Here is a 15,004-nt window from a genome sequence, read left to right on the forward strand (position 1 = left end):
AGAATATCAAAATAATTTGTTTAAATTTAGTTTTCTTCCTAAAACCTATCTTATATAGCATCTACTTTTTTGTTGAAGAAAAAGAACCTACAAACTATTGTTAAGTTTGGCCGAATTGTATTTTGAGTTGGGCTGAATTGTCTTTGGGCCAAATTCACTATAATCCGGCATAAATGATACAACTTTCCAATCCATCCACTATTCGATCCCACAGATTAAATCCACTTTTTTCTGGTAAACATGGTTTTTCGGAAAAAGAATGATTTTTCCCATCATAAATCTTTTGGTTACATCCATATGCAACACAGTGCGCCAAATATACTGTACAAAAGCACGATCGTACGCTATATCACATAGGCATTTATGTGGGGAAATTAAGCACTTGAATGGCTAGGTTGAATAGATGGGATAAAAATGTATGTCATATCCGGTTTTGGCATGCATAAACTACTGACTGTTTACGGAGATTGCCAAATAATTTTTTCATTTTATAAAGCAGAGTTTTAAGTCTAATTAAACATTTTTATGGTGTGCATACATTACCAATGCATTTTGTTTATAACTATAATAACACACGTTTGTACAATATAGGTGGCCAGTGACCTTTAAAGAATGGTAAAAAGCTCAGCCAATCAAATCTAAGACCACCTCATTAATACAAACATAGCTTGTTAATTACTGAAATTATCAAAATCAGGGCCAAAATATGGCTTCCAGAATTATAACATGCTCTGCAAATAATGCCAGATTTTCTCGTTATGTGTGGATCTTGTTCAATACTAAACTCTTCGAAGATCTGATGATAAAAGCATAGATTCCAAATTTGATCAGAGCCGAGTCAGGAATACAGCTTTCAAAGTGGTTGTCAAGGTCAGGCAATCAGATGAAAGATTACCTAATTATTAAGCATGGATCATGCTCATTACCGAATCTTATCAAGAGCTTGACAATAAGTCCACATGTCAAGTTTGATCAAAATCAGATCATAAATATAGCTTCTAGAATGATACCAATCTCAGCCAATCTGATGCAATATAACCTAATTAGAATGTGTGGATCTTGCTCATTAACGTACTCATCCATGATCTTAATGATTTCAGCAAATACTCCATGTTTTATCAAAACTGGATCAGAAAATATATCCTTGAGTGGTAACAAGGTTAACCTATACATGATATGCATGAATGTTGCTCATTATTGAACTCGCCTGAGATTCTGATGATGAAAACCATATCCAAAGTTTGACCGAAATCAGATCCTAATGTACACAGAATGGTAACAAGCAATAGTTGACAGATGGAAAATGCACAATGCATGACAGGCCTCGTGCAATGCATGTCATATGTTGGGTCACAATCAGCTAGTTTGGCCTTATAGTGAAGTGCAGCTAAAAAGCGAAGTGCAGACCATTCAAAAGCTGGGAGTCCAGATGGAGAAACTGGTAGAACCTATGTTTACAGGATGTTTCTTACCTGACAGAGAACCAATATTCAAGTAACCCAATCTGGCAGATGGTACATTTTCATGGCATCATTCATGCTGATGATTCTAAATACCTTGATTATTCATTTCTTGATTATTTTTTTAAACAGCAATCAGTATCCAAAACTAAAACAAAAAAAACAATTCCATAAAAGGTATAGTAGAACCTGTCTTGCAAGACCATCACTTCTTCCAAAAAGTCATAGTCTTTCAAAACGTGGTCTCTCATGACAGGTCAGAATGCTACACAATCAATAAATCACAAAACATGTGGTCCCTCAAGACAGGTGGTCTTCTAAGAGAGGTTATACTGTAACCAAATTCTAATCACTCTATTCTTTTTTCTATTTTAGGTCTATCTAGGAAGGCTTTGAGAATATAACAAAATGCTTTTTTGACCAAGTGTCCCAATCAATAAAATAGAACAACAAAAATGGTTTGCAGAAACAACATAGTCTGAACTCTGAACCTCTGACCTATTTGTTAACTTATAGGCCCTTCAAAACCATGTCCTATAACATAAGATTTCTATCCCAATACATGTTATGATGGGACTGGTGGGGTGGGGAAAGACCCAGATTACATCCCTGCATCATTGGTCACATGATTATTTAGATTGAGGCCTTAAGCTTATGTAACATTTCTACCGAATTAACCTTTTATCCAGTCAATATGGGCAAGATATTCCGCATCAGACAAAATCCGTAAACTCTCCCCATCAGTGATGCCATGATCCTTCAGGCATTTTCTAGGGTTTGTCAATATTCTCCTCTGCCACTTGAAAAAACATTTTTTTGATGGGGGAATTCCAAGTTTTAATTCACACATGTCTTTGAGATCTTCTAGCTCAAGTCCCTCATTAACACTGAGTTCAATTATCTGATCTGAAGTTTTATATATTATGATCTTCACAGCTTTATCCTCATCAGGAAGTATCTGTAAAATATCTCCATCCATGATGCCATAATCCTTCAAGCACTTTTTGGGGTTCCTCAACTTTCTATCATGCCATATGAAAACACAATTATCTGATAGGGGAATTCCGAGTTTGAATTCACAAATGGCCTTGAGATTTTCCAGCTGAAGTCCATCACTAACACTAAGTTCAATTATTTGTTCTGAAATTGTTATAATTATCTTTATTTCCTTTTCGTCATCAAAATGTATCTCTAAAATATCCCCATCCAAGATACTATAATCCTTCAGACTCTTTTTGAGGTCTGTCAACATTTTCTCATCCAACTTAAAAACACATTTGTCTGACAGATGAATTCCAAGTTTTAATTCACACATGGCCTTGAGCTTTTCCAGCTCAATTCCTTCACTAACACTAAGTTCAATTATTTTTTCTGAAGCTGTAATTATTATATTCATTGCCTTTTCCTCTACTATTTCTAAAATATCTCCATCCAAGATGCCATAATCCTTCAGACTCTTTTTGGGGTCTGTCAACTTTCTAAAAGACCACCTAAAAACACAATTGTCTGATAGGGGAATTCCAAGTTCGAATTCACACATGGCCTTGAGATTTTCCAGCTCAAGTTCTTTACTAACATCAAGTTCAATCATTTGTTTTGAAGCTGTAAATATTGTTATGTTCATTGTCTGTTCCTGATTGTAAAGCATTTCCTCATCAGAAAGTATCTGTAAAAGATCTCCGTCTGTGATGCCATAATCCTTTAGACTCTTTTTGGGGTCTGTCAGCATTCTCTCATGCAACCTAAAAACACATCTATTTGAATGGGGAATTCCAAGACTGCATTCACACAGGGCCTTCAGATTTTCCAGCTCAAGTTCCTTACTAACATTAAGTTCAATCATTTGTCTCGAAGCTGTAAATACTGTTATATTCATTTCCTTTTCTTCAGTGGAAAGTATCCTTGCCTTTTCCTCATCAGAAAGTATCTGTAAAAGATCTCCGTCCTTGATGCCATAATCCTTAAGTCTCTTTTTGGGGTCTGTCAGCATTCTCTCGTGCAACCTAAAAACATATTTGTCTGACAGGGGAATTCCAAGTTTTAATTCACACATGGCCTTGAGATTTTCCAACTCAAGTTCCTTACTAACATCGAGTTCAATCATTTGCTCCGAAGCTGTAAATATTTTTATATTCACTGTCTTTTCCTGATCATAAAGTATCTGTAAGAGATCTCCATCCTTGATGCCATAATCCTTAAGACTCTTTTTGGGGTCTGTCAACATTCTCTCATGCAACTTAAAAGCACATCTGTCTGACGGGGGAATTCCAAGTCTGAATTCACACATGGCCTTGAGATTTTCCAGCTCAAGTTCCTTACATACATCAAGTTCAATTATTTCACCTGAAGCTGTAGTTACTACGATCTTCATGGCTTTTTCACTTCAATATGATTGGGAATATATCTGCAACTACTAGTTATGCTAAAAAAGCAAGAAAAGATCTTTTTCTCCATACTCCAAGACATCTGGCTACATATCTTAGTCTTGCAGGTGCTCTTTTCATTTAATTGGGTAAAGACTATCACACGAAAACCAAGCCACATAAATCAATGAGTATGGCCCCCGATGGCTTGTCAGCATTAATCTGGCAAATCAAATCACCCTATGCCATGAAAATCCAGTTCTCCTCACAGCAGGTCACCTCTCTTGGGAAGGATATATTCTGAATATATACAAGAATAATACTGACTTTAGAAAAGTTCAATTGCATAATACTGCATTTCCCTACAACAAAATTAATCAAAATTAAAGATTTTTTCTCCTTTCATGCTTATAATGTATGCAATTTATGAAAATCTTTAGGTCTGTGCCGAGAAATTTGTATGCAATGTATTGCCTGCTTTGACAATACATGGTTCAATAACTTAGCATAGCTACTTTAGCAAGAAAAGCAGGTCATTATGACCAAAATTTCTTCCTTATGGGTGACAATGGTGAATGCAAAAAACCTTATATGCAACAATGTCTAAGAACATGTACTACATGCAAAAATAAAAAAAAACTAAATGGAGCATGAAATCTACTAATCCATGTCTCCTCAAACCTTTCCCACCACATTTTAGATATAAGGACCTTGATGTTGGTGTGGAGTCAGTACATATCCCCTATTAAAATCATGGAATTCACTCAACCCTCATTGTAGCAGCAACGAGTAGTTACTTTATTCTGTACTGATATCTACATGCCTGATATCAATAGTTATAATATTTATACTGTGTTTAACTCTATTAGCCTGATATCAATAGGTATAATATTTATACTGTGTTTAACTCTATTAGCCTGATATAAATAGGTATAATATTTATACTGTATTGAATTCTATTAGCCTGATATCAATAGGTATAATATTTATACCGTATTGAACTCTATTAGCCCGATATCAATAGGTATAATATTTATACTGTATTGAACTCTATTAGCCTGATATCAATAGGTATAATATTTATACTGTGTTTAACTCTATTAGCCTAATATCATTGAACTCTAACGTCCCGATATTGATAAGTATAATATTTATACTGTATTGAACTCTACCTTCCCGATATCAATATATTTATATTGCATTGAACTCTATCTGCCTGATATTGTTAAGTATATTTTTCCTATCATTATCTAAATTAAAACATATATGACCTCTTTAAAAAGCCAATGCACATCCCAATCTAATTAAAATCAAAATCTACTTCTCAATATAATGGGGTGGGAAAGTACTTCAACACTAAGACATTAACTTCGATATGCATGATTTAGGGTGTGGGTAGGAAATCAATGTATTACAGCTTGAACAACTGGTCCACAGTAAGTTGGAATGAGCCAACTTAACTCAGTTGCATTTTTATTTTACTAAAGTATATCCTTGCACAATGAAGCACGTGGACTTTTCAAGCTCTGTTCACCACCACTATGTTGGCTGAAGAGAAATGGTAGCTGTGGAATGCTGAAGATAGTTGAAATAAGGCTTTGCTAATCGCAAGACTCAAACTGGATCAGACATTTTTATCTCATCAAAGAAAATATACCACAGATTCACCAACTTCAGCCTGTTACGACTGCTCTTCAACCGAACAAAATGGCAGTCGACAGAGCTTCCGAAACCCAAGTATTTGATTGTGCATGGATATGCAAGTAAATAAGTAAAATGGGAATCAGAGTAAGCAGAAAGCCATTAGACTCTACAGTGTCAATATGAGATTTCAACTCCATGTATGTGGGATTTTGTTAACACATTAAGCGCTAGCGACAAGTTAACGTAGCAGGAGGTAGTAGCCTACTGCCGAGCTCTGTAGCGTCATGGTCAAGCATGGTACACTAACGTGGGTGGTGTTATAGAAAGGTAGACAGATGTAGCTCTACAATGATACCAAATAATCTGTATCTCACATACTCAGTAGGACTAAGATATTTCTGCTCAGAACTACATAACATTTGCACTGGGAACCAATGGCCGTACCTAAAGAACGCCTCGAAGCAATATTGAGTCCGGTACGTGTGACATTATTCCGGATTATACTTTTATTATTATTATTATTATTATTATTATTATTATTATTACTGTTATTGTTGTTGTTGTTCATGACCACACTGCTGACCAAAGTCAAAAATATTATCATTGCCCAATTATTGATATACCAAAGCTATTGGGAGCATGTTATTGATGTAGGCCTTTTCATCATATTTAATGATATCATATTTAACATTTAAGAAAATAACCTTTACTTGTTTACTAATTTGTCTTAATTAAATTTAATATTTTCTGAGGAACTTACATATTATCAACGGCAATTAGTTCAAAATCTACGAATTACTTGAATGGGAAGTGAATATATAATTTAATTCATACTGATGACAACTTTGTAGTTTTATGTTTGCATTTCGCGTTACTTTTAAATTTACAATGTATTTCTCTTTCTTGCTTCTCGCAATATAGCAGAATATCATCATCATCATCAACAACAACAACAACAACATCAACAACAACAATAGCAGCAACAAAACCCGATATGGTTGTAATTTATTACTTCATGCTGTGTCTCCATGTATATTTTATTGTATTTGTTAATCTCCATATAAATCCTTCTCAGGACTTGTGACTAGGTTGGCATTTATATTTGATAATTCATGTCTCATTTGATCCAACATTTGAATACTTTTCCTAATTCTGATCTCTATATGCATACTGCAGTTGTTTTTTTTTGTATCAATATTTCTAAATATAGTGATTATACTTATATCTCTGAGTAAAGTGATATTTGTCAAAATCTACAAATTACTTGAAGGTTTTTATTGGATTCATTTTATAATAAGAGTACTGACTGTCTCATTTGTTGAAGAAATAAAAGCTGTAGATGGGAAGAAATTTAAAGTAAATAATATCCTCAGTATAAACAGCAGCAGTAGTAACGGTTGCAGTTCTCATGGACTGACTCAGAAGTCTCTCTGTGGGATTTAGTTTCTTATGCTTTTCATAGTTTTTCATTTCAAATTGTGCTATTTCTAGCTGAAACTGACTCTCTTTTCCACCCTCCCCTTGTTGAACCACTACCTGTATTTTTATTAGTATTTAGTGCTTCGGCTTAACTTTTCAATCAAAAACTCTGCAAGTGAAACAAAAATGTTACTTCTCAGTGGCGTACTGGGGGGGGGGGGTTCCGCCCCGGGTGACAGAAGCGGGTGGGGGTGATATCGGGATAGTTTTTGTGTGTGTGTGTGTGTCTGTGTGTGTGTGTGTGATTTGGATGTTTTACGTTGCTTTAACAATTTTTCAGTCATATCGCTACGATAGTAGTAAATGGGGATGCATTAGCGACAATGGGAATTAGCATTACAGACCCCCCTGGGTCAGATTAGCGATAATGGAAATCTAACATGGCGAAAAATCGTGGGTCAGATTAGCGACAAGGGAAATTAACATGGGGAATAAATCGTGGGTCACTCTAGCGACAAGGGGAATTTAACATGGAACTATAGTGTGGGTCTGTCTAGCGACAAGGGGAAATTAACATGGGGAATAGAGTTTGGGCTTTTGGGATTTTTTTTTTTAAAATTTTTTTAAAAAAAGGGTAGGCAATTGAAAGGCTATCTCTTTTCGAGAAATATGGCTGGCCCTGAAAAGGGCCTTTGGGTTTTCTTCTTCTTCTTCTTCTTCTGCTTCTAATTTCTTGTTTTTCTCCACCAAGTTCTTATTTTATCTCCTACACTCTTTCTCTTCTTCTCTTTCTTTTTTTTCTCCTGCTCTTCTTTCTTCTTCTCTTCCTCCTCTTCTTTCTTCCTCTTCTCATTTTCTTCTTCTTTTTCAATTTTTTCGTTCCATTTGCTTATTCTTATTCTTTCCTCTTCATCCTCCTTCTCCTCCTTTATCTCTTTCATGACACCACTAATCTTGTCCTTTACCTTTTTTAAGTTATTAATTTCCATCTTTACATGATGGGGACTATAGGAATAATGGTCTTCAACGAGTCTTATTAACATCTGCTCCATCATTCCTAAGTTGTCTAAAACGTCTTGCAATGTTTGTATTTTGTCCATTTGGTTAGAAGCCATCTTCTTTGTAGAATGGTTTGAACGACGAATACTGTGGGTTCTTATAGTGAAAGCGCGGACGTGAAGGAAAACATCCCCCTAAAACATAAAATTGATCTTACCTAGATCATGACCAAAGAAACAACAACGCGCGGACGTGAAGGAAAACATCCCCCGACTTTTCTCATTTCATACAATAAAACCCAAACTATACTCTCCACATACGCTAAGAAACAATAAAGAAACCCATAATCTACTATTCACACAACCATACCTGAGCTCTTACAAACACCATCACACAAACACATACCCTCACATTTTTTTCAAAAAGAGTTAGTGTTTATAATCACACTACTCTACTTACACTTGCTTGACTTGTTTACTGTTTAAAACCGGCTTGGTGTATAATTTTAAAATTTCTACTGAGTGCGGCCACCACCAACACCAATTAATATAGAAAAAAGGAACAGGACAACTTGTGCAAAGAAATAATGCTAAGAAGAGGAAACGATTAGCAACCCGGCAAGCCGTGAACAAAGGAAGTGCACAGATCTAAGGAACTCTCACAAAGGAACGATAGGAACACGCAGTAAGATAGTAATATATCAGACAAAGGAAATCCAGCCAAGCAGCCCGCCACGCAGCCATTTTGGATCATACCACCTCGTATAAAAGCTAAGTACTTTAGTACAAGGTAGGAAAATTACTAAGCCTGCGGGCAATTAAAACTCTATGCTGTTTACATCTCACTATAATATATTTTACCTTACTTGTACTAAATTCCGTATCTACTCAATTTGCCGCCTATTCTCTTAAACAGTCTCTAAGAAACATACTAGAACCGACTGGATTGAACCCACACATGATACAAGCACCAAATATCATTGTGTGATTTTCAATCATAGAGAATAAATTCGACAAATTACACAACTAACCACTACCTTTTTCTTATAATAACAACTCTAGCTGTTAGCACTGTTCCCGAAAACAGGCACTAGGAAACACAAGTAGTGAAGGGGGGCACTATACGTACAATGGGAATTAGCATTAAAAACACCCTTGGGGCACTATACGTACAATGGAAATTTAACATGGAGAAAAATCGTGGGGCACTATACGTACAAGGGGAATTTAACATGGTGATAAATCGTGGGGCACTTTACGTACAAGGGGAATTTAACATAGGAATAGAGTTTGGGCTTGTTTAGGGACAAGGGGAATTGAACATGGGATTTTTTTAAAAAAAAATTTTTTTAAAAAAAAAGGGGTAGGCAATTCAAAAGACTATCTCTTTTCGAGAAATATGGCTGGCCCTGAAAAGGGCCTTTGGGTTTTCTTCTTCTAATTTCTTCTTTTCCTCCACCAACTTCTTATTTTATCTCCAACACTCTTTCTCTTCTTTTTTTTCTCCTTCTCTTCTTTCTTCTCTTCCTCCTCTTCTTCTTTCTTCCTCTTCTCATTTTCCTCTTCTTTTTCAATTTTTTCGTTCCATGTTCTTATTCTTATCTTTTCCTCTTCATCCTCCTTCTCCTCCTTGATCTCTTTCATTACACCACTAATCTTGTCCTTTGCTTTCCTTAAATTGTTAATTTCCATCTTTACACGATGGGGACTATAGGAATAATGGTCTTCAACCAGTCTTAATAGCATCTGTTCCATTATTCCTAAGTTGTCTAAAACGTCTTGCAAGGTTTGTAATTTGTCCATTTGGTTTGACGCCATCTTCTTTGTATTCTTTGCAGAATGGTTTGAACGACGAATACTGTGGGTTCTTATACGAAAAGCGCGAACGTGAAGGAAAACATCCCCTAAAACATAAAATGGATCTTACCTAGATGATGACCGAACATCGCGCGGACGTGAAGGAAAACATCCCACTTTTCTCATTTCATATAATATAACCCTAACTATACTCTCCACATTTGCTAAGAAACCCATAATCTACTATTCACACCAACATACCTGAGCTCTTACAAACACACAAACACATACACTTCCACTATTAATAAAGAGTTAGTGTTTATTTTCACACTACTCTACCTACATACATTGGCAAATTAATAGTTATTTCTTTTCTAGAGTATTGGGTAGCCCTGAAAAGGGCTGTTTTGTTTGGAACTTCATGGGCACCTGGTTAATGGTGGCACCTTCCAGGCCTGGCGCCACATACACATCTTATCCCCCAGTTACTTTTTACCTTTTGAGGGGAGAGAGCAGAGGCAGGATATGTTGCTTCAGAATCCCAATTTTCACTCTCTGGGATTTTGAAATTTCTTCTCTCCTTTTCCTCCTCCTCTTCTTTGTTTCTTCTTTCCTCTTTATATCTTCTTTCTTCTTCTTCTTTGTTTCTTCTTTCCTCCTCTCTTATCCTTCCCTCCTCGACAATGGCTTCCGCGGCCAGTTCATTTAATATGCGCCTGGCATATTCCAGATGCACATGAAGCTCCAACAGTTTCTCAAGTCTCGTGTTCATTTTTGGTGTTGATCAATCAACAAGGGTAGCTCGACTGCCGAACGAGTTTCAATTTATAGTGAAAGCGCGGACGTGATGGAAAACATCCCCCTAAAAACATAAAATTCATCTTACCTAGATCATGACCAAAAACAACAACAACGCGCGGACCTAAAAGAAACACTCGCTCACTTTTTTATGCTACCCATCACTTCAATAGACTATCCACATACGCAAAGCAATCCAATCTAACCCTAATATACACCTCAAACAACCCCAAAAACAAACATCATTTTAATCTACTATCCACACCAACCTACTTTATCACTTACAAACACAATCACACAAACTCATACGCTCACATTTTTAAAAGCTAGAGTTAGTGTTTATTTTCACACTACTCTACCTACATACATTGGCAAATCGATCGTTATTTCTTTTCTAGAGTATTGGGTAGCCCTGAAAAGGGCTGTTTTTTGTTTTGCTATGGCATTCTTTTTTAGTTTCTGAGAATGCGATGTCCTCTGAGGATAGACTTTCTGGCGATAGGTCTGCTTCTTCGGAAAGAGAAGAAGAATTCTTTGGTGTCGATACGACAATCCACAAAGCCTCTGTCAGCTTCAGGCTGTTGCTGCTGCTGTTGTTGTTGTTGCTGCTGCTGTTGTTGTTGTTGCTGCTGTCTCTGAAGTCTGTACTTCTCTGTCCATTCTTCTTTTTCCCTGTTCATTTCTTCTCTGAAGAGCTCTTCTATCAGGTCTTCAGTGATTTTTAACATTCTCACATTCTCTATTTCTTCTGGCTTCGGTATCAGACTGTGTCTGACCCTATGCAGATTCACGTAGGCTTCGTTGAGCTTAGCTAGTTTGGAGCACATCTTCTTAGGAGGATGAGTCGACAATGGATGGCTAGACTGGGAACAACCCGGTTCTTAAAGTGAAAGCGCGGACGTGAAGGAAAACATCCCCCACACGGTTTTCGAGCCGCAACGTTCATGAGAGGGATAGTAAGAAATGAAAGAGCATCAATCCAACATTCTTCTAGCTAAACAAACCACAAAGGCATTTTTTTCAAAACACAACATTTTTTATTCAAAAATCACTTAACACTAACTAACAACAACTCTAACAATAATCCAACATTATAACATCAAACAATTTTTCTTCAAATACAATCTACTTTAAACAAGGCTGACAACGTTGTGAATGAAATTGTGATTTCCACTGTTGGAAATCATTAGGCCATTGATGGACACTACGTTTCCTAGCTTGAGACAAAAGATAAGCATAATGGTCACAAAACCATCGATGTACTTTCACATCGTTTCTAGCAGAAGAACGAGGATCGAAATGAGTCACTAAATGTTCTAAGGAATAGCCCAGGCTGCGATGATGCAGAAAATACACACAATATTGTCCACACACCAAGGAATCTGTGCCTTGTAATTTCACGTTATTGAATCGGGTGGTTTGAGCATTTCTTCTCATAAAGTCAATGATATCGTCTTCCAAAGGGGGCAATCCATACGAATCGAAATATTCCACATAGCCTTCTTGAGGAAAGTAGACGGCTACCCAGTGGGTTCCTGGGAGATGACTATCGTCCGTGTTGATCACGTAAGCTTGATGGTCTTTAGGTTTGCGATGAGGGAGTTCATCTTTAGCACAGACGACGGGATTCCAAGAAGACGTATACGAACTGTGGTTCAAAAGGTAATAAAGTTCCCAGGTATCCATTGTTTTGTGTTTGTTTTCTTCTTCTTCTTCACAGGTAATAATACGTCGTCAATTCGATCCTGACTTTTTGCTTGAAAATGTCTGACGAATAAACGGTTATTCGTTCTGTTTCCTCACTCTGATTCAGGAGAGCTTCGATACGATGGATCTCTTGAGTGGTTAATGCTGGACAAGAATGTTCACGCAAGTCTTTATACCACTGGTGCAACACGTCTTCGTTCGAGATGAGACTCCAAGCTTCGTCCAGATACTCGTCCAATTTTTCTTCTTGACTCAACATCAGGCATTTATCGTGTTGAATTTGACTGGGATGATCGTTTTGACATCCATAGCAATTTTTCTTGATCAATTCCGTCATTTTGTCGACCAAGTGTTTGGCAAAACAGGAGACTAAATGGGCTTCTTGTTCTGGCCATCTTGACTTCATCATGACAACTTCTTCGTCTTTGTCTTGGGATCCTTCTTCCACGATCTCCTCACATTCCGTCTCCAAAGTTTCTCCACTAGGTAAAGAGGGAGAACAGTCTTCCATGGCTTTCTAATAATCTAGAATGACTTCTCTCAAACTGTTGATTTCTATCGTATTATCGAATTCTGCATACAGGATGACGTTCACTGTCTCTGGCAGAGGATTTGCAAACTGAAGTTCCACACGAATCTGGCCAGATTTTATAGGGTGGAAATGTCCCTCGTCGCTGCCTTGGTCTGGAGTGAAATCGAAAGCCCACAAAGCATAGCCTCCGTCATAATCGTTGTACGTAATGCCGTGAGTGGTGTTGGTTCCTAACTGTCCGGTGGCTTCGTACAGGGACAAGTACGATCTCAAGTAATTGTTCTTGGCAAAGTCAGGTTCGAAAGGTCGGGTACACAAGGTCTTGCCATCACGACTGACTTCGATTTTCTTTACGTCGAAGTGATGAAAGTGGAAAGGATTTTGATTGAAGGCTCCGTTGAAGGCTGCATTCGAGACCATACCAAGGATCAAACGCTTGGGTAACTGTCCTTGAAACAGATGATCTTCGGTTATGGATTGCAGTCCAGCAGAAATGGTGAACGTTTTCACTTCCACGCGTCGGATGGGATACTTGGCGGTTGTTCTGCTCAACGTCTGACTGATGTCGTTTGCCACTTTAGGTAACACTTCCACGCGCCGTACGTAGAGTCTGGCTTGTAGGATTGTGCTTTTAGGATTGCCACCTTTAGTAGCATCACTATCAGCCAACAAATGGAAAGCGGCACTGCTGCGATTCAGTCTCAGGCGCACATTGACACCGTTCAGCAAATATTTCTCTTGCAACCACATGTCCAAATGCAAACGATCCATCAGTTCTAAACTCTTTCCACCTAGGATTTTCTTTTGTCTTTCCACAAAGCCGTCATTGTCTTTTTTTAATGTGTTGAACTCGTGCGCTTCGTCAGGTTCCCACAGCACACAAGCATTGAGATGAGTATCCTTGGCATCTATTCCGTACGTCAAGAGATTTTCCAGGTAGGCACGGTAAGGGTAAGTATCCATGCTGCTGCTAACCAGTTTGTTATTCAAGTACAAGTCCACTGAGCTGAACAAGGAATGCATGAAATTGTTGACGGGAGCTATATTCTCAGTGTCTTCTACTGCACCATCATCCTTATCTAGAACTTGGACTTTCAGGTACAAGTAACTGCTATTCAGATCGATGTAATCTTCGGGCTGTCCTTTGATTTCAAACTCGATGGGAGCTGAGGCTGTCAATGAGGAGACGGGATGAAATTCCACCCATTGGGATTCTTGCATGGTCATCATGGTGGGGGGCATGGCAAACAGATCCAGTTCCGTCTTGGAACAAGCGCAAGACTCTCGGTGCATCATTTTGTTTTGTGTTTCAATAATCGAAAACGTCTAAGTCTCGAACGGTTCTTCTTTTCTTGGCCTTTCTCGCTTGAAGTCTGGTGAAAGGGTGTTTTCTTCTTTGTCGTCTCTTTCTGCCTTGTCCTTGCTGAATGCTTGACTCGGTAGCCTGCAGGGCATTTATAGGTGTGTCTCGTCGGCCTAAAATGTCTTTGCCCGTTTGCAGCAAGACATTTTTGCCTGCCCTCATGAAGGCTTCTTTAGGGTTCTGTTTGTCGATGATGACATTTTGGAGAAATTCTTTGCCTTGTGTCAGTGCCGCATCTTTCAAGGCGTGCAATCCGCGTGTCACCATCGGTTTCAACACCGGGGCCACCGAACGAAAGGCCGATTTTAACATGTCTCCTAAACCGTGTCCTCGCTGTCGAGCCACCCCTTGGTACACTGGATACATGACTTACTTACGAGTCGTGAGAGAACCGTTTTCGAAAATGGAGTTTCACCGTGACTTTTCCTTTGTTAGTGAATGGAATATTTTGTCCCAAATCTCCTTTTATAGTAATGTTGACCGTGTCCAAATACGACTTAGTGACCGGCAAATAGTGAGGATGGACAAATTCGCGGTGGACGTGATAAGTGTTTCCACCTTCCTCGTCAGCGTTTGTGGCAGAATCCACTTTGAAAGGAATGACACGCAGTAACGGTACGGAGGTGTGTCCCACCACGTTGTATTCCACCACATCGGAGTACACGAACATCAAATTCAGTCCTTGGTTCAGTTCTACCGGGGTACGAAAATACTGGCCAAAAGTCACGTTGTCGTAAATGACGGGTAATTCGGGTGATGTTTTTCGTTCTCCTATCTTCCTCAGCTCCATGTCACCGCCCAACATGTCAAACAATTCGGGACAAAATATAATGGAGACGATTTTACTTCGCTCAAATTTCATCAAGAAGCGACGAGCTACTTTGTGGTACTCCATGGTGACACTTTTGTTCCTGAAATTGTCC

At 38.1% G+C, this 15,004-nt stretch overlaps 1 protein-coding gene across 2 annotated transcripts in view; it reads right to left on the minus strand.

The window, feature by feature from the left end:
* Positions 1 to 5,908, minus strand: part of LOC149781803 (uncharacterized) — a 40,896-nt gene extending 34,988 nt beyond the window's left edge. Inside the window, exons 1-2 of one of the 2 annotated variants that reach the window (XM_089935967.1) lie at positions 5,846 to 5,908; positions 2,139 to 4,123 (exon numbers count right to left, since the gene is read on the minus strand). In XM_089935967.1, coding sequence (XP_089792093.1) covers positions 2,139 to 3,831 — 1,693 coding nt within the window. In that variant the 5' untranslated portion in view covers positions 3,832 to 4,123; positions 5,846 to 5,908. Of the gene's footprint in view, positions 1 to 2,138; positions 4,124 to 5,822 lie in introns of both variants that reach the window. The other variant, XM_089935968.1, reaches the window with a different exon arrangement.
* Between the last annotated feature and the right edge of the window lie 9,096 nt (positions 5,909 to 15,004).

The sequence above is a fragment of the Sinohyriopsis cumingii genome, chromosome 15 (assembly GCF_028554795.1).
Source record: "Sinohyriopsis cumingii isolate HCF-2022 chromosome 15, ASM2855479v2, whole genome shotgun sequence".
Classification (NCBI taxonomy): Eukaryota; Metazoa; Mollusca; class Bivalvia; order Unionida; family Unionidae; genus Sinohyriopsis; species Sinohyriopsis cumingii.